The sequence below is a fragment of the Lygodium microphyllum genome, chromosome 17 (assembly GCF_053477565.2).
Source record: "Lygodium microphyllum isolate KBCC chromosome 17, Lygodium_microphyllum_v1.1.10, whole genome shotgun sequence".
NCBI lineage: Eukaryota > Viridiplantae > Streptophyta > Polypodiopsida > Schizaeales > Lygodiaceae > Lygodium > Lygodium microphyllum.
Genome location: NC_141151.1, coordinates 21,325,283 through 21,343,389, shown reverse-complemented (window position 1 = coordinate 21,343,389; position 18,107 = coordinate 21,325,283). Strand labels below are relative to the sequence as shown.

Genomic DNA, 18,107 nt, shown 5'->3' with positions numbered 1-18,107 from the left:
TGCCGGGGTAGCCATGTGACTTTTTGAGTTTGTATACGAGCCTTGTTGGAAGGTGTGTTGGAGGGATTTATAGTGGCTGAGCTGGAGTGGGCCTTTGACTAGGTCCTCCTGGAGGAGGTGTTGCAGGAGCCACAATTCCAAGACGAACTTCTTCACCACTAACATAATCCCAAAGATCGTTTGCAATCAGCACATTCTTCATCATGAAAGACCATAGAGAATAATTATTGCCGTCCAATCTATCCTCCTTGGATACATATGTGAATACATCACTCTATCCCTAACTCGCCATAGTAAATGTCACTGTTTCAAATAGCACAAGAGAAAGAACTAAAGCTGGAACAACCTGGAAATCTAAAAATTTCCAAAAATTACAGCATGCACCATGCTGTAATTGACAAACCTGTGTCACACTCTGTCAAAACTGTCCAATGTATACATTGTCCAATGCACAAATAGTGCTCAGCAACACAACCAACGCAAAAGCCCCAAATTTTTTATGTCCAAATTGCACAATTTCAGTCTATTTCAGACTATAGCTGTAGTACATGTGCTAATGTCTTCATTGAACCCAAAAGCCCCAAATTTTATGGCCCGAATCCCAAGAAATTGCTGCAATGTGTGTGCCCAAAAGCACTTCCAAGAGCAAAAATGCACTCCCCAAGCAAAAGCCCCTTGTTGTAGCTCGGATTTCACAAATAAAAAAGTAATAAAGTATACCTATCACCTAAGACGAGAGCCAGGTAGCAGTTGCTTGGTGGCCGACAGGTGGAGCTCATGAGCCAAGCGGCAAGAGGTGGAAGAAGCGCTATCGGCCTGGAGGAGCAGAAAGATGCTGGCCATAAGGCAGGCAGTGCTACAGACCTGGGGGGCACTTTGACCAAGCGGAGCTCACACTGGTGGCAGGGGCGCTGGAGCTGATGACAATGGCAGTATCTGGTGCATGCGGCGCCTAGGCTGTGGGAGCTGCAACAGGCAGTGGTGGCATTGTGGCAAACACAATTGGCAGCTGGGGGTGGACCTGCAGATGGTGCAAGTGGCTGCAAGTGGGAGCTGCAGGTCTCAAAGACCAGCAGCTGACTGGCAGGATTATGGCGGCCTGGTGGTAATGTAGTGCAGCTGGAGCTGACCCACAGCTCCAATACCAAATGTGAGATATGGAGGATTGAAGCTCAGCTGAGAATACTTAGCTGACAGTGAAGAGAGTGAGAGAGTGAAGACACAGCACGACTCCGAAACGATTACCAAAGAGCGTAATGAAAGTACAAAGTACAACCCTTAAACCTTACGGTTGTTAATGTGCATTCACATCCGAAAGGTGTAAAACATGATAAGTGCCCAAACTGTGTAACATAAGCACATAAAATAGAAGATAATATAACTAGGGGAAAAAACCTCTCATAAGGAGAGTAAAAAGTGCCCCAGCGTCCTACCACGGATCACTGACACTCCTCTATGAGCGTGGGCATGAGTCAAACCCAACAAGAACCTTAGTAACAATCGAAGCATCTTCCAATCAAATGGCATCCGGCATGTTCTCCAGACTTGCTAACAAAATAGTCCTCCACATCCTATATCGTTTACTACCGGATGAAACACCCTTTACATTCCATAATGCTAGCTTCATAATATAATATGCAACAGAGTAAAACTATGCTGCAATGATTTCCTTTTGCAATTTTAGACTTGCCTGCCTTGACATCATAGAGAAAGATTTTGACCATATAGATCATCTCTTCTGAAAATATCACACATGAAACAAAATAGATTCGCTAATGAATTCAGCAGGTTCAATTAGTATCATGAATCAGAAGCTAGTGAAAGGGCATGTCAGATTTAGAATTTCTTAATAATAGAATTCAGTAAATGAAGCAGTTAACATCATCTTGTTCCCATCTGAAAACTGAAGTGTTTAGTGCATCTAGGCATCTAATGTGGTAGTGTCTGCAGCCTGATATAACTATCAAGATACCGATAAAAAACTGTATGATTTAACTCACACAAAGGGAAACATCTCTCCTATATCATTAACGAACAATTGATGGCACAATAAGCAAGAAAAAACTCTGACAAAGATTGACCATCCAGAGGGGGCTTGCTGGATTCCCTGACAAAAAGTCGGTTATACAGTATACCTCTGCCTGTGCATCAGAAGCAAAGAAGTTTTCCTCATTGACAGAAAAGAAGAGAATAGTGAGTGAAATATAATATCTTTACCCACCCAAACATTAAACTGAACTTGATAATCTCCATAAGCTCCCCCTGATGTAAAATTGGTGCCAGCAGCATTCTGTTGTAAAGGTGCAAGAATTTTAAGCATTTCTTCTTCCCAACCAAGCACTAAGCTCTCCCTTTGGTTAGCCGTGTTGCTCGTATTCAATTTATTCGTAATAAACTCGACCCACAAGGGATGATTGTGATTCCAATTGTTAGCTCCCCATCTCATTGACTCAACCTGCATTAAACTCATTAAACTTAACAAAAGCAAAACTGAAGAGAAATTTTTATTCTACAGCATCATCAGGTAAGCCCTAAGAGAACTTTTCGTATGAACTTCTCACTGAAGTTATTTTCCCCAACCCATCGTACTCAACACCTCCAAGTGTATATTCAACTGGAGCCATTGCACCAAACCATGTCAAGCAGCAAGGCCTATGCTCGGTTATACAATGTTGCAGCTGCCAAAAAGATTGCAAAAGTTAAGCCATTGTAAGAGAATGCATTGAATGATTGAAAATGGTAGAATAAAAACACTTATCTTGTACAAAATTGAAGTGAGCAGGCAGGCATACAGGGAAGATAGTAAAGCTTCTTTCTCCAAAACCAGAAACCCAGCACAGAAGACTGACAAGCATGAAGTTTAAACATTGACTAGACACAAAGTTCAAACACAATCCAAAGAATATGCAGTGCCTTTGCATTCTTCTTGTAAAGTTGTTTTTATAGAGTTGAGTGCTACATCTTCAGTTGTACAATGCACATCCTTTTAGTCTCATAACCTATTGTTCATTTTCTGTTTAACGCAGTGGTTCTGATGCTCTAGCAAGATCTTTTAAGCTGCTTGTCATCCACCCATATCAGGAAAAATCAGAAAGTCACTAATCATAATATTCACAATCGTATATAGGAATTGGATCCAGCTGTTCCCAGTTTGGAATAGAAAGAATACAACAGGTGCTACACCGATGCTACCTTGGTGCTTCAAGCTTAATCAATGTGCCAATTTAACTGGGCTTGTAACATTTATCAAGCTATAAACTCAAACTGTTAGATACTCTCTTGCACTTCAAACCCTATTCACATGAATAAAGGCAGTAGAGGTGTTACAATGTTACTCACCCTCTTTCTCAGTCTACGCACACTTTACCAGTCCTGCTTTCAACAAGCAATTTAGCACTCTTTCAGATACCATTCACACAGGAGTAAGCACATCATGACTGCCCTCTCACTGATTCTTTCACATCTTTCTGATCCAATATCCTCTACCTTGCCCACCTCTGATACTTCCTTTTCCAAGTGCAACATAGGCTCCAACACTCATTAATACACTGAGCACTACCAATTTTACCTTTTGCTCCTTCACTTTGCCCATCTTCCTGCTACTTGACACCCATTGACCTCACCAGCTAACCCACTCAGTTCTCATGATCTTGCTGCAAGCATCTCTACTTGGTCAGCCTGAGATCAAATTTTCTGTTCATTAAACTCTCCTTAAGCCACATGTCATGCATTTGATTTGCAATAGTACCAAACAAACAAATAAAAGCCAAGTACATGAAGGAGGTGAAAATCGAGAAGGGCCTTGAAGACTAAATGAAGGAAGCGCAGTAGGCTGGGATAGCAAGCAAGGTGCCAAGGAGTAGAGTCGCCAATGATTAAAGGGCAAAGCGGAGTACGCCAATTAGGATTACCAGTACAATGGCTGGAGCAGAAAAATAGGAGAATGCAGTGACAATCACGGCAGCTCATTGCCCATCAGCAACCACTGCAAATAGATCAACATGGAGCCTAAATGGTTGCAGGAGAAGGCCCATCATGACTCTTCATTGTGAAGGACTTAGAGGGATGAACAATCAACTTGACAGTCCTGGGCAAAATATCTGCAGTGCCCTCCACTATTTGCCACTTCTAGCAACAGCCACATATGTACAGCTGATTTAATTTTGCAGAAGATGAAGTGCACAATGATCCTATTAATAATGACAATCTCAGTTTGGAACAATCAAGAAAAGCTGCTGAGCAAGGATTCATCAGACTAGCTTGGAGATTGAAATTTTATTCTCCTATTCCGACTGCAGTCTATGTCTAGTAGAGGTGAACCCCATGTCATAGGTGCAGAGAGGCTGCATAAGGCATCAACTTCATCGAAAGAGAGCAAAGGCATTCCATGTTTGCAGAGTATGAGAACTTGCCTGTGTACAGGAGTTTGCTGGACCAGAGATAGACCAATATGCATGATGACCACCTGAGGGCTGGTAATTGGCAAGCCAAAGCAGCAGAACAAAACCTTTGCATGGACTAAAAGGCAAGAGGTTAAGAGGGCTGTCCTGGAGTAAAAACAGAAAGGGATGATTGATCATTGTCAATTCAGGCTAGGTGCTCTGTCGTGAACTTTTGATTTATTTCTCTTGGGATAATTAAATTGTGCACATGTGAAATTAAGTTAAGATGTGCAAAATCAATTTGGGCAGTGCGAGACATTGCCAGAAGTTAAGGACAAATGCCAATGGGTACCTAGGATAGACCTGATCCAAAGACTTCGGATAGCCCCTTGGCAATGTTTTTCAGTGTCAAAGGGTTTAGAGAATCAAATCATTTAATATCTTCGACTAAGGTTTGGGAAGGATTGGCAAGTTGCAAAACATTTTCAGGTTCACAGTGGTCAGAGATTTAAAATTGAGGGCTGGGCAGTAGCCAAAACTTGGGCAGGGCCAATTTTTTAGTACGTTGCTGAACTAAACTTGGATGAAAATTCAGTTGTGAGGCTGAGATTGGATGGGCAGGTCTGCCAAGTGCCAGGGGCTGACCTTGGCAATCAGCCCCTGACAGGGCCATGTAACTTGGGGGAAAGGGCCCAGAAGCCAAGGAGCTGCTGGGTGGCGACCTGTTTCAGCATCTTTCTGGGCAGGAAAATACTGATTTCTCTCTCCTCCTGCTGCTCATCTCTCTTTCAGCTTGATCTCAGCCAATAAATGCTGTTGCCAGCCTGATCTGGGGTAGAAATTGCTGTCACCAGCCACATCTATACAAGAAACTCTTGTGGCCTGCCTCCATTCTGATCTGGAGGTGTTGCTGATGGGATTTCGCTGATCCCAGATCTGTAAACAGCAAGAATTAGGGTTTTCATGGCTGCCTCAGATTGCCTACATGATGCCTCAGCCAACTGTGAAGGTTGCTGAAAATTCAGACAAATGCACAAAAACTATAACCACAAGAAACTTATCTCATTACCGCTGGATTACTTAAATTGATGCTCGAGTTCTTTGAGAATTCAATCGCTTTATTGAAGTAGAGCAACACCTGCACAAAGCGCCATGTAATATTTTAAGAACTTGAGTCAAATTCACAAACCTTAACAAGCACAGAAAGCCAAAAGCTTTAACCTGTTGACTAGTCATTTCTTTGTAGGAAGGTCGCCAGTTGTAACCCCAAGAAGCAAAAACTGTTGTGACAGTTTTGATGCCTTCTAAAATCTGCAAGAGGAGAGAACATCTAATGACTGGTAAGGAAATTTGAGTCTCTGAATATCACAATGCATCTAATACAAAATTGCAACGACATTTCATAGAATTGACATACATCGTCAACTTGCTGTGCAGAAAGTTTAACATTCACACCAATGCTTCTGGGATTGCTCCTCAATGAAGATGCAAGAGAGCCATAGCACTGGTGATTTGTAAGCTGTTCAAAGCCATATACAACCTGGTTCAATGTCCCATTTAGCGTGGAATTCAGAATAACTGTAAGAACAAAAAGAGAGAGTTAAGAAAAAGCTGATGACTAAAAACCAGACTGAAACATCTTTAGAACTAGTTTGGAAAAAGGTCATCATAATCTGTAAACGGAGAAGACTCCAATTCCCTTTTAAATAAGAATGCAGTCGCAGTGAAATTTGATAACAAGTATTGAATGCACTTAAAGATTTTCTGACTTCTTTCAGGACTGTGATTTCCAGAATCCAAACCTGTCTATGCATGGTCAAAAAATTTTAACACACTCACACGTGGCTTGGCTCTTGTATCTGTGCAAACTTAGACAACTATCATTAAATATCATCTCAAAACTCCATTTCCATGTTATCATCCCATTCTTCTGCTAAAACGGCTCCTAGTTAGGAATGAAGTAATAAGCCTAGATTATCTAAGAAAGAACCAAGCATTCCAAGAGTTTGATTTCCATTCTCTCTTTTTTCCTTTAAAAATGGAAGTAAATACATTACAAAAAATCCAGATTCCTTTCACTAAAGCACCACCAAGATGCGATATAAATCTGACATAGACATGAGACAATGAATGTGTGTTGATTTGGTGTCAGATAATGGTCCTAGCTTAATACAAAGACATTTAGGTACACACGTTAAATATTGGTTGTATAGAGACATCAATGGACGATGGTGTATCCAATAGTTACTTTCAGCAAGGAGCGAAATGTACTCAATATTTCTAGCTGTTGCAGAGCCTCAGGATAGTCAAACTCCTTCCCTTCTTGAAAGCAATCCATTGCAGTAAGTTTATAGCATGGAAAGTCATCAAATCCCCAGTCTTCTGGAAGCATATATGAACTGACATTGAAACTGAAAAGGATTTGAAGAGTATTGAGGACGCAATTTGAAATTCGGCGGTACCCCCAAGCATACCAATTTCCATAAATGTTGGGGTCAGCCCCCCTCCTCATTGTTATGGGAACAAGTGGCCGTTCACAAAAATCACTCTATATCCCAAAAGGAGCACACAAACCAGAAAGACCATCAGAGACATTGAATACAAAATCCTAACAAGAATAGGTAAGTTGATTCTTTTGTTAAGCGCATCTATGGAACACACTGCAAGCATGAAAACTTCCAAGAACAGCAAATGAGAATTTGAAACAATTAAAGACTTGCGATTTTTCAAAACAATTTTGCCCCTTTTACATATTCAACACCTTTACTATTACAATCACTGGTCCTGGTGTACTTTTACATACATGTCTTTAAACCATTCACTGCTCCTAGTTTATACAACGATTAGACATGTATACTTTTCATACCACACATAAAATCCCTCCATAAAATAGCAAGCAACTGTTTTTTATTAAATACTCAAATACTAACAAAAGATTTCTGAAGTGTATTTCTTTACAAGACATTTCCAAAACATCTAGAAGCTATGTGCATTTAGCATCCTGCACACCCCCTCCTCCTCTTGCAGTTGCAGGGGCAGGCAGCCCATCATGACCCATGCCAAGTCAGGGTAGGCAACTGGGCAACCTGCAGGTTAGCCAGTTCCAGAGGCAGAGCTAATTCAGCCAAATTCCACCATTTACTGAAATAAAGGAGAACAGAGGACAAAGCTACTTAGGATTGATGAATTGGATAGGGCAGCACAACACCATGTTGAGCTTCAAAAGGAGCAGCTCTTTAAACAGCCCCCAAAACTCAAATGCACTTAATGTGCTTCAGTGTCCCATAAGCAAGCCTGCACACTTTGGTTGGCTCCATCTCCACAAATGGAGTGTGCACTAAGTCAATTGCATTCCATTGCCATCCAGTCTGCCCATCACTTCAGCTGCTGCATTTGTTGCTGCCTCCCTGATCATCTGGTGGTTCCCATCATCTGCATTTGGTTCCAGCCTGCTGTAACCAGCCTTCCTTCCGTGGATGGATGGTAAATCCCTAATTACAACAGCAAAAAACAATTAATGCAAATCTGAAAATACAAATTTACCTACTGACCTTGGACAATGCACACCCGATTGGCCCCAAAATTGGTGCTCCTTTCGGTATTTCTTTAGCTTTATTGAAGTAAAAGTTGATTTACAATGGGATTCTCCCGATCCCCTTCGCAATCCAAACTCCCCTTGCTGTCCAAAGTGACCAACAAGTCTTCAATCTATTTTGCCCCTTGATTCGGGCACTTAACTGGCCTTCATCCACTTCACAGACAATAGAAATGCCCCAAATTCAATGGTTGGCTAGTCCTCCACTTGAATTTAGCTGAAATTCACCTTCAGCCCTGTTGAATCCAAGTCTTGGAGCTTCCAATTTTTGGCACGCTTCCTAAGGCTGCTGCTAAACCCTACTTTCTTTTTATAGCAAAGAAATTTGCAATTTCTCAAGCTCCGAGGATCCAAAAGCTGAGATCTTCAAAGCAAGGCTATAAAATGACTGGGAGATGAGAGAGAAAGCTGTAGAGAGAGAAAATTCAGAGTTTTGTTGCGAAGAATGACTGAAAATCAGTCAAATGCAACTATTGCCCTGCCACAACAGCTTGTAGATGCAAAGAACTGAAGAAAATCAGACATTTACTGCCGCTGCCCTGTCTTAACAGCTTGTAGATGCTGTCACCTGCTATTGATTAGTCTTCTCCTGCCCCTGGTTGCTTCGGAAGGTCCTCCAATAGCTGCAAATCAAACCGGCAACATCTCCTCCCTCTCTCTTGTAGGTTGAATACACTAAAAATGCCTCTCTCCAGCCTCTAAAGACGTTTTTCAGTCTTACATGGGCATTTTTGACAAGTAGCACCCTTCCCAAATGGTTTTTCCAGCATTATCCATAATTAAATATTAATTTTCAGTCTTTAAATACTGAAAATTAATCTAATAATTATTTCAATGCCTTGAAAAATAATCTGACTGGTCAATAATTAAATTTGCTAGGCAACTTCCATTCCTGAGTGTCTCTATGCCATCTTTGACCATCAGATTGGCGTTAGGTACCATCAAACGCCACTTCTCTAGGGTCACCAACTGACACTTATGGCCAAATGAATGACCTAGGCCAACAACTGGCACCAGATACCACCAAGTACTTGTGCGGCATAACTTATAGCAACTTTTTCCTTTGACATCTCGTGATTTCCTCGAGTCTCGAGCTTGTAAATTTACTCTAGCCCTAGTTGCACCTCACATGTGCAACATTTACTTAATCATGTGATTAAAAGTTATTCCACATATTAATCGAGGTTTCAAAACTACATGTCCTCAGGACACCTGCTGTCACCATCAAATCAACCCCTTTGTTACTACTCTAGCCCCTCTCTGAATGATTCCTGAAACTGCATCTACAACTGCGTCTACAACAACTTGTTTTTAAGTTTACTGCAACTTTGCATCAGCCTGATCTGCATTTGCATCTACAACAAATCGGATAAGAGTTTTCAGCACTTTTCTACATCATCCTCTACTCCAACTAGTGATTATTACACTTGGGATTCCTAGGACTTGAATTCCAACCGCTGAAATTGAAGCATTTCAGAGAGACTCAAGAGGGCAACTAGCTGGTTTCAATTTGGGGCTATATTTGTCTCACAAGGAGCAAGGTGAAGGCCAATTCCCCAAGCAAATAAAGGGGCAAATTATTTTGAAGGCTTGCTGGTCATTAATGACAGCAAGCAGCACTTGGATTAGCACAGGAGATTAGTGAATCTCAGTTGTACTCTATCCATTTGCAACAGAAGATTAAAAAAATACCAATTTTGGGGCCAACAAGCTATCCATTGTCCAAGATTTAAGTGGTAAAGTGTGCATTTCAGTTTATGTGAATTGTTTACTTGCTATAAATATTGTTAAATCAGGTTATTACCATCCTATCCAAGGAGAAAGGTTGGTTTCATCTACTAACTCCCCCTCTCAGAATGGAGTCGTAGAGCATAGGAACGGACTATAATGAACATGGCACACTCTATGCTATTTGCAATAGAGCTTCTTGAGCACTTTTGGGTTGAGACTGGTAACACTTTGGTGTACATCCTCAACCGGTGTCTGATTGCAACAGTCCGTCAAATAACCCCTTTGAGGCATTTTTTGGCACTCGGATTGTTATTTCCTACTTCAAAGTTTTTGGGTGTTATACTTGCACACACACTCCTAATGATAAGCTAGGAAAGCTCACTCCCTGAGTTAATCTCTTGATTTTTGTTAGCTATTTGTCCAAAGCAAAAGCCTATCAAGAGATGTCATTTTTTATGAGAGGGATATTGTGCAGTACACTACACCGACGTCTAAGCCAATTCCTCCCCTACCATATCAGACATAGTGTCATCTGAGTTGGGTCCGCTATGCACTCTTGACCCACCTATAGAATCTTCAATCCCTAGGCCCACTCTGCAAGACCCGATACCTCGCAAGTACCAGGAGAAAATGGGATTTAGGGATCCTTCCATCGAATTCCACTCTAAAGGGCCCTAAAAGATTTGTTTGACTTATACCTAGTGTCTCATTTCCATCTGTTTTTACGACAAATTATATAGCACATTCTAAGCCGAAGAGTTGGCAAAAGGCTCTAAAGCATCCCTAACAGTGAGAGGCCATGGAAAAGAAGCTTGAGAATATTGACCAAAATTAGACTTGGACCTTGGTAGATCATCTGAGCCACAAGAAAGTCATCAAGACCAAGTGGATTTTTAGGACTAAACTAAAAGCTGATGGAACTTTGAACAAATACAAGGCTCACCTTGTAGTGCAAGGTTTTCAATAGAAACAAGGCATAGATTACGAAGTGACCTTTGCAGCTATTACATGGTTGACGTTATTCCATTTGTTGGTTGCCCTAGCCACTCAACACAATTGGCTGCTCTATCACATGGATATCAAAAGTGCCTTTCTGATTTTGGTTCATTTATTGCTCCATAAATGATTATCATCTGTACATTACATCATTATCTGTATCCTCTGGATGACTATGATTATAAAAGGGCACTTGGACAACTGAACCATTCACCTATGACAGCACTGTCCAAGCGGATTTTACGAGAGCAATGTCTAAGTGATACCATTTCATAGCATTTTGCATGAGCATGATGATTTGCATTGCCTCTTACATAACCCCATACATTGGCATTTCATTCTTGTAAACATGTATCCATGCACATTTATCCATTTTCCGTCAAAGTATGGTGAACTCTAAATCCACTGGATTCGTGGTAGCTCACATGGCAATCTCCTCGGGCAATCTCCCTTTGCTTCCATCTCTTTTTTGCTTCACCACATACCCCTATAGTTTCCTTCATCAACAACACCCAGTGGTGGTCCGAATAGCTTGTCCATTTTGTGATGTGTTGGATTTGAGTCCTAGACCATCCCTTTTATTCACCCCTCGAGGCACAAGTTACTGAATAGGACAAACATTGATTGGAAACCTACACTTAATGCTAAATCGAATCAACATCCTTCCCAAAATTGAATAAACAAAACAAAAACCAAAGATCAGTGTGGTTCCATCCACCTTTGCAAGTCCTTGTAGGCCATTGGGCAACCGACAAGTACCCTTTGTCCAATGTATTGGCCTCTCTCAGGTGATCACTTGGTCTTCCTTGGTAAGATAGCCATCGCCTCTATAGTCTTGGTAGGCCACTGGGCAACCGACGTGCATCCTTTGTCCAATGGCCTAGCTGCCTTGGGATGGGACCCCTTAAGAAAAGAAAAATATATGGGCTTGGGCTAGTACAATCACTTTCTAGTTCTAGTTTTGTGCTTGAGAGAGGGTGTTGAGCTAAAGATGCATTATCTGCTAATTAGCTATATTAGACGCCCCCAAAACAAGCTTAATTTATTAAATTACTAAACTTTCATAAAAAAGAATGTGTTCCTAAGGAATGTTTGTGTCCCATAAGCCAAACCTTAATTTGGGAGGACACATCCACCTATAAATAGACAGGCTACCCACCACCCAACCTCAATCTCGTTTTCACAACTTACAAGTGCCTTCTCTCTACTATCCACACCCCATTTGTGGAGGATACCTCAATTCCAGCTGCTAGCTAGGACTTCCCATCATCATGCACCTATTGTCCAGCCTTCTACTGTTGTTCATGACTGTTTTCAACCTCTCCTGCATCGCTGTCCAGCTTGGCAACTGTTGTCTACACCCTAACCAGCTACTGCCTATTGCCACATGGAAAGCTATTCCTGTTTGCAGCTGCATGACCAGCCACTGGCTGCGTTTTGCTGTCCGCCCAGCCTGGCAAGTCATCAGATTGTTGCATTTGACTATTCTGTTGCCACATCATTAGTCTTTGCCAACTACCTGTCTGACACTGATTTGACCTTCACCATGGTTGCATTTGCTACTGTCAAGCATCCCAGGAAGTACAGCACACTCTTCTGCTCATACTCTCTGCCCTAGTCCTAGAGACATGAGAGTTGCATTGAGCATTCTATTTATTCATTACTCAGATGCCCTTCATCTTCTATGTTCATTCTCTGTGCTACTCTAACCCTAACTATGTTTCTTTATCAATCTATGCATTTGTCATAAACCCAGATTAGCATTCTTAAAGCCAAAAGACTTACCACACAGCAAAGCATCTGCTATATATGCTATCTCTGTCAGCTGACATGCTGGTTATAGTTGTCTTTTTGCAAAAATCTGTGATTCCTTTAGAAACCACAACGGTACTTTCGATCTACTAAGAAAGAGGCACATATATATATGAAGTGAGTAGCAACAATGCTTCTCAAAACTTCTCATTATGCTTTTCCAAAGTGACACGTTGTGAAACATCCATTTATGCCAAACAGTCATGACATCCCCCTCAAAAGTGCTTGCCATCCAAGCTGAAGCAAACACACACTTAAACTAAACCCAAGTGATGATGCCCTTTCTAGTATCCAAAAAGAACTGTACCACTACAAAGCATTACATGTAAGGGAAGTTGCGGCCTTTTACACTTTAGATTACTCATTTTAGCAAAGTAACTAACACAGCAGTTGCACTGCACATTTCTTTGCCATCTTGAGGCTGGGCTACAAAAGAAACCATCAGCCTGGAAATCTTGTTGGTATGGCAGGGAAATTGACATGGCAGATCCTGCTCACACTCAAGGACATATTGCAGTTGACTTTCAACTAATAGAGGGAATCTTTTCCAAGGGAAACAAGATATTCATGGACATGCGAGCAAGTGTGTGGACAGGTTGAAATCCAAACCAGCCAATGGTTCAGTGACAACACTTGGGTACCAAGATTTTTTAATAATGTTCCAGCCAAATTGACAGGGTCCTCACCAAGGCTTCAGCAGATACCAGAAGCAAACCATGAGTGGATGTAGAAAATAACACACCCGATGGTTGCAGGAAATTAAGCAACATTGCTGTTCTTTTTTTCTTTTTGTGTGTGTGTGTGTGTGTGTGTGTCTCTGCGTGCATGCAGTGATAGCTGAATCTGAAGGTCTCCTCTACTGATAAATAGTTCTACATCTGTTCTAACCTTCTCCCTTTTCTGAGACGCAGAGGAACTTATCACAGACAGCTATTATGTGCCAGTTTCAAGACTGACATAAACAAGTAGAAAAAAGTGGCTTGTGGCCCATCATCTCAGCAACTACTCTACTTCTGACCTAATGATGGTAATGATGGTGCCCAAAAGGATCTTACCAGTCTTGAGCTTAAGCTATCCTTTGATATATAAAAATTTGGACGTAGCCACATCTTAGTTCAAACATGTCAAAGACTAGAACAAACCTGGGTAAGCTCAACAGTGCGGTCATCAACTGTAACATTCCAAGTGAGCTGGTCATAAAGTGGCTTCAGGATTGACATCATTACATCCATTGCCTGACCAAGATCATCAATCTTAGCATGCTGAGATGTCTTTAAGTTGATTGTGACAGACTCCTTCCGAGAGATGCCTCCAAAGCTGTTTTGAAGACCAGAAACATGACACATCAAATCAGCATCAAGGCACTGCCAAACCCATCAATCAAATAAAAACCCATCTGTTCACTAATGAACGAATTCGAAACATCTTACTGAGACTCAAAGTAATTTTTCTCAGGAATAATTCGAGAATTTTGTTCCACCCAAAGATTTTCAATATGTGTCTCCTTATCTACTCGTAGGAGTCCAATACAAAGAGAGCCCAGCAAAAGAACTCCAACTCTAGCCAAAGGATTTCAACGTGAGGGAAAAACCTGAAATTTAACTTTTACATATAAAAAAGTCAGTGGGTAGTAAAGGAAGGAGAAGCAAACTCACATCAATGGAATGGTTGGATGGTAAGCAACAAAGGATCCATATCCAGAAAACATGTGCTGTACTGCAGCATGATATTTTCCCAACAACTGCCTATATAAGCTGGGGGGCTGATCCAAACAAACTGGGTTATGTCAGCAGGCAATGTTTACTGACAGAGTGCTGATGCATAGAAGCTAAAAGGTTGCAATGTTCAAATAACAGTGCCAATGTACAAGTTTTGCTTTCCAGTCCTTGAATGGCCTCTACAATCTCGATTCTCATGCATATGCATAGAGTGTACAGAAGGAAATACCGCCATTGAACGTTTGGCAGCAAAACTCCAAGTTACAGCATCAGCTTGTTTGTTGGGCTACCTAGATTAAAAGTTTAAAGGGTGTTTCAATGGTATTGCTTATAGGCATAAATCATATGACAGGAAACCATGATGTAAGAAGCAAACCGGTGTTAATAGTGAGGGCAGCAAAATGTAAGCATTGAGTCCAAGTTAACAGTGAGGACAACAACTAATCAGAGACTACAACAAGGGCAGACTTGAAGTCTATAAATGAGCAGAGTCACTGCAGATTTATCTCATAGTCGGAGTGCAGATTGCACTGAGATCATACTAATACTCATCATATCTTCAGAGAACAATTGAACACCAAGCTTGTTTATCAAAACCTACCTAACATGATCCAATAATCCAGAAAGTCAATCTGTGAAATGTGATATTACCTGTGGACAATTCACGAGTTTTTCAAACACGTGGCTGTTTCATGGAAGTACTAACTTGCTGAGATGGAGCCTTGTTTGGCTTGGAGCTCACAGTCAGAAGTTCGCAGATTGTGGAGTGTAATTTCCATCCAACGGTGTCCTTTGAGATCCTGAGATGACGGCTTGATTGGCTTGAAGAGCTGTTTCTGGATTGAGGAGTACTGCAATTTGCATTCACCAACTACTCGTGGAAGAAGCCCGAGGCAGAAGCTTTGCACCTTAGACTATCGTGAGAAATCAAAATTTGGGACTGAAAGGAGTGCATGATAGTCGATGCGAGAGGCAGAAGAGGAGGCAAAGAGAACTTAGAGAAACCTTCGCCTCTCTCTCTCTCTCTCTCTCTCTCTCTCTCTCTCTCTCTCTCTCTCTCTCTCTCTCTCTCTCTCTCTCTCTCTCTCTCTCTCTCTCTCTCTCTCTCTCTCTCTCTCTCTCTCTCTAAGAAGCAATGTGCGGTGATATTCACAAGAAACTTCAAGACTCTCTCTCTCTCTCTCTCTCTCTCTCTCTCTCTCTCTCTCTCTCTCTCTCTCCGCGTACTACGAAGCAATGCGCGGTGATGTTCGCAAGAAACAGGCGCGGCCCGCGCAGGACTGACCTTACACGAGTGACGAAAGGATTCCAAGCTCTGGAGGCGCACAAGTTGTTGACAAAGAGTAAATGCATGCAGGCTGTTGTCAGGGAAGCGTTGTGATCCACGTTGAACAGTGATCCGCGTGACTCTCGGGGACGAACACGAAGCCTGAAGGTGTGAACGGAAGCCTTTTACTCTACCCGCACGCAGCACGCTAACAGCCTTGTGTCAATGGAGCTTGCAGCTATGGTTGAAAGAGGTGATAATACAAAATTGATGTAGGACTCGGAGCTGACAGCCTTGTGTCAAAGGAGCTTACAGCTATGGTTGAAAGACGTAATAAGACAAAATTGATGTAGAAATCGGAGCTGGCCGTTTATATAGTGGTCACCGGCTGGATCGGGTATTGTAGCGGCTCGTTTACCGGCTGCAACAATTCATGGAATCATTCCAGGTTTCTAGAAAATCGGTGGTCCGAAAGATACGTCATCTATCTATCTGATCCCAACGGTTTGTCTTAGTTAGATCATACAAGTGGCCCTCGGTTCCAGGCCCCAGGGGTAAACCGTAAGAGTCGAACCCGCGCCCCCGGGGCCCGCTCCCCCGCCGCCTCCCCCCAACAACCACAGGTCAACTGACTTGCGTGAGCGGCTTTGAAGACTTCGAGTATGCCAGCCTTGCACAGATAATATCCATGCCAATTGCCAAAGGACGAGAGACAATCCAAATTCAGATTAGAAAAGAATTTTGCTTATAAAGATCACAAATAGATTTCACCACGTGAGATGAACTTGCTCCAGCTCATTTAGTACCACTATTTTAAGAGGTGCTCCATCAGCCTATTGGAGTTTCATTTTTTATGAAGTTAAAGTTGCAATGCACCTTCACCCTACAATGTGCACATAGTTTGAACTATAATGATTCATGTAGGTCGATTCAATGTGTGCATGTTATTGCCCTAAGAGCCACATTGCACTAGGGGTTGCAAGGGTAAGAGCAAGGCTATGAATGCATTCGAACGTCAACAAACACACCAAGGAGCTTGCAACAGATAATAATGGGGACGTATTATCCTTCTATCAAACATGATTTTGTGATTGGCAAAAAGGTCATGGTGCTATTGACTAGCACCATTAAAATAGTGTTACACCCTTTGTTTTTTGAAGGTGTTAATAGGATGAGTGGCATTTACATTTAATCCAACTCTCACCTAGCACTCTATGGTGCGATAGCGTGTCAGTGGAGCTAATAGAATCCCACTTTTCTCACTAATATGGAGTGCAATAACACCCTGATCTTGTTCCCCCCGTAGGGCTAGGTCTCAAGGTTAGGAATAAGTGCAATGCCACTTCCCCCACTAATCCCACAATCATGCCCTTTGGGCCCCCCTAAAATCCCCACAAATATCATTCACATATAAGAGTAGTAATGAAATGAAAGAGAAGAGATATTGAATATTTGCCTCATGTGTAAAGGTTTGAAGTCTACTCTCCATTTAATATTAGCTTAAGATGTCATGTCATTCCTTTATGGAAGGATCTAGGCATGAGAGTGACAAAAGGTAAACAACTATCACCTATTTTTCAATATATTTTTTCTTTCTTAATGACCTGATGCCTTATCCCCTCATAAAGAATGCAATTTGCATCTAGGTTTTTTTTTTTCAACATTCCCATAAGGAAATTCGTCATTCTAAACTTCCATGCTTTGAAGTTGTTCTTATCAAGCTTTTCAGTGAACAATCTGTAAAAGAAAGGAGAAACCAAGAAAGACATGTGACAAGAGTTTTTACGTGGTTGGAACAACATTGTGATGTCACAATTTAAACTAGAAAACTAGACATTCCAACATCATAAATTTAGAGAGAGAGAGAGAGAGAGAGAGAGAGAGAGAATCTTTAAGCTTCTTCCTTTTTTTACTCTCTTTTTAGCTAACAAAATTTGAGTTTTATGAGCTCAAACTACATCTAGCTTTTCTTCTTGTCCTTTTCGACTTGTTTTTTGTTAGGTGCCAAAGTGGAGCCACGACTTGTTCTTTCTACCTAACATCTAGCTTCTTTATTTTGGGTTATTTAAAGTTCTCCCCCCCCCCCCCCCCCCCCCCCCCCCTAAAAGTATACAATAACCACATGCATGCTTTTTAACTTATCACATGCATAATGATGCATATCATTGACTATGTAAGTCTCATGTCTTTATTAGAGTGAGTAATGGACCAAACTTTGGCTTCACTCCTCACCTTCACATGAAATCGTGGTGGACAAAAATTAAATGAATTCCAATCATCGTTGAAATAAAAACGTGTAATTTTTATATGTCACCTTCACTAGCATAAAGAACTTCCTTAAAATACATTTTTAAATAGTCACTCTCTTGGCTTGCACACAAAATAGAGACTCTTCTCTTAATATCATTGCTTAGGTGCTTCTCAATCCTTTCGAATGTTGATTTGGGGAACAACTCTAAGGCTTATCTTAGCAAAAGGAAAAAGCAACAAAAAAACATGGGTATCTAATGGTCTTGTAAGAGCTTATTTAAATGTGTAGATTAGGATAAGTTACATGTATGAAGACATATGGAAAATGTGCAAAAATAGCTTATGTATTAAGAATG

General features: G+C 41.4%; 1 protein-coding gene across 6 annotated transcripts in view; it reads right to left on the bottom strand.

The window, feature by feature from the left end:
- LOC148021665 (uncharacterized) overlaps positions 1–15,413 on the bottom strand; it is a 156,484-nt gene extending 141,071 nt beyond the window's left edge. For 2 of the 6 annotated variants that reach the window (XR_015694372.1, XM_087697144.1), the window contains exons 1-10: positions 14,384–14,447; positions 14,172–14,292; positions 13,947–14,075; positions 13,659–13,833; positions 6,654–6,930; positions 5,800–5,960; positions 5,604–5,693; positions 5,452–5,520; positions 2,562–2,678; positions 2,222–2,455 (exon numbers count right to left, since the gene is read on the bottom strand). Coding sequence is in view for 5 of the 6 variants with exons in the window: in XM_087697144.1 (XP_087553270.1) it covers positions 2,222–2,455; positions 2,562–2,678; positions 5,452–5,520; positions 5,604–5,693; positions 5,800–5,960; positions 6,654–6,930; positions 13,659–13,833; positions 13,947–14,075; positions 14,172–14,292; positions 14,384–14,432 (1,422 nt within the window). In the remaining variant the exon portion in view is untranslated. The other 4 variants (XM_087697146.1, XM_087697147.1, XM_087697148.1 and 1 more) reach the window with 4 other exon arrangements.
- Positions 15,414–18,107: the final 2,694 nt, after the last annotated feature.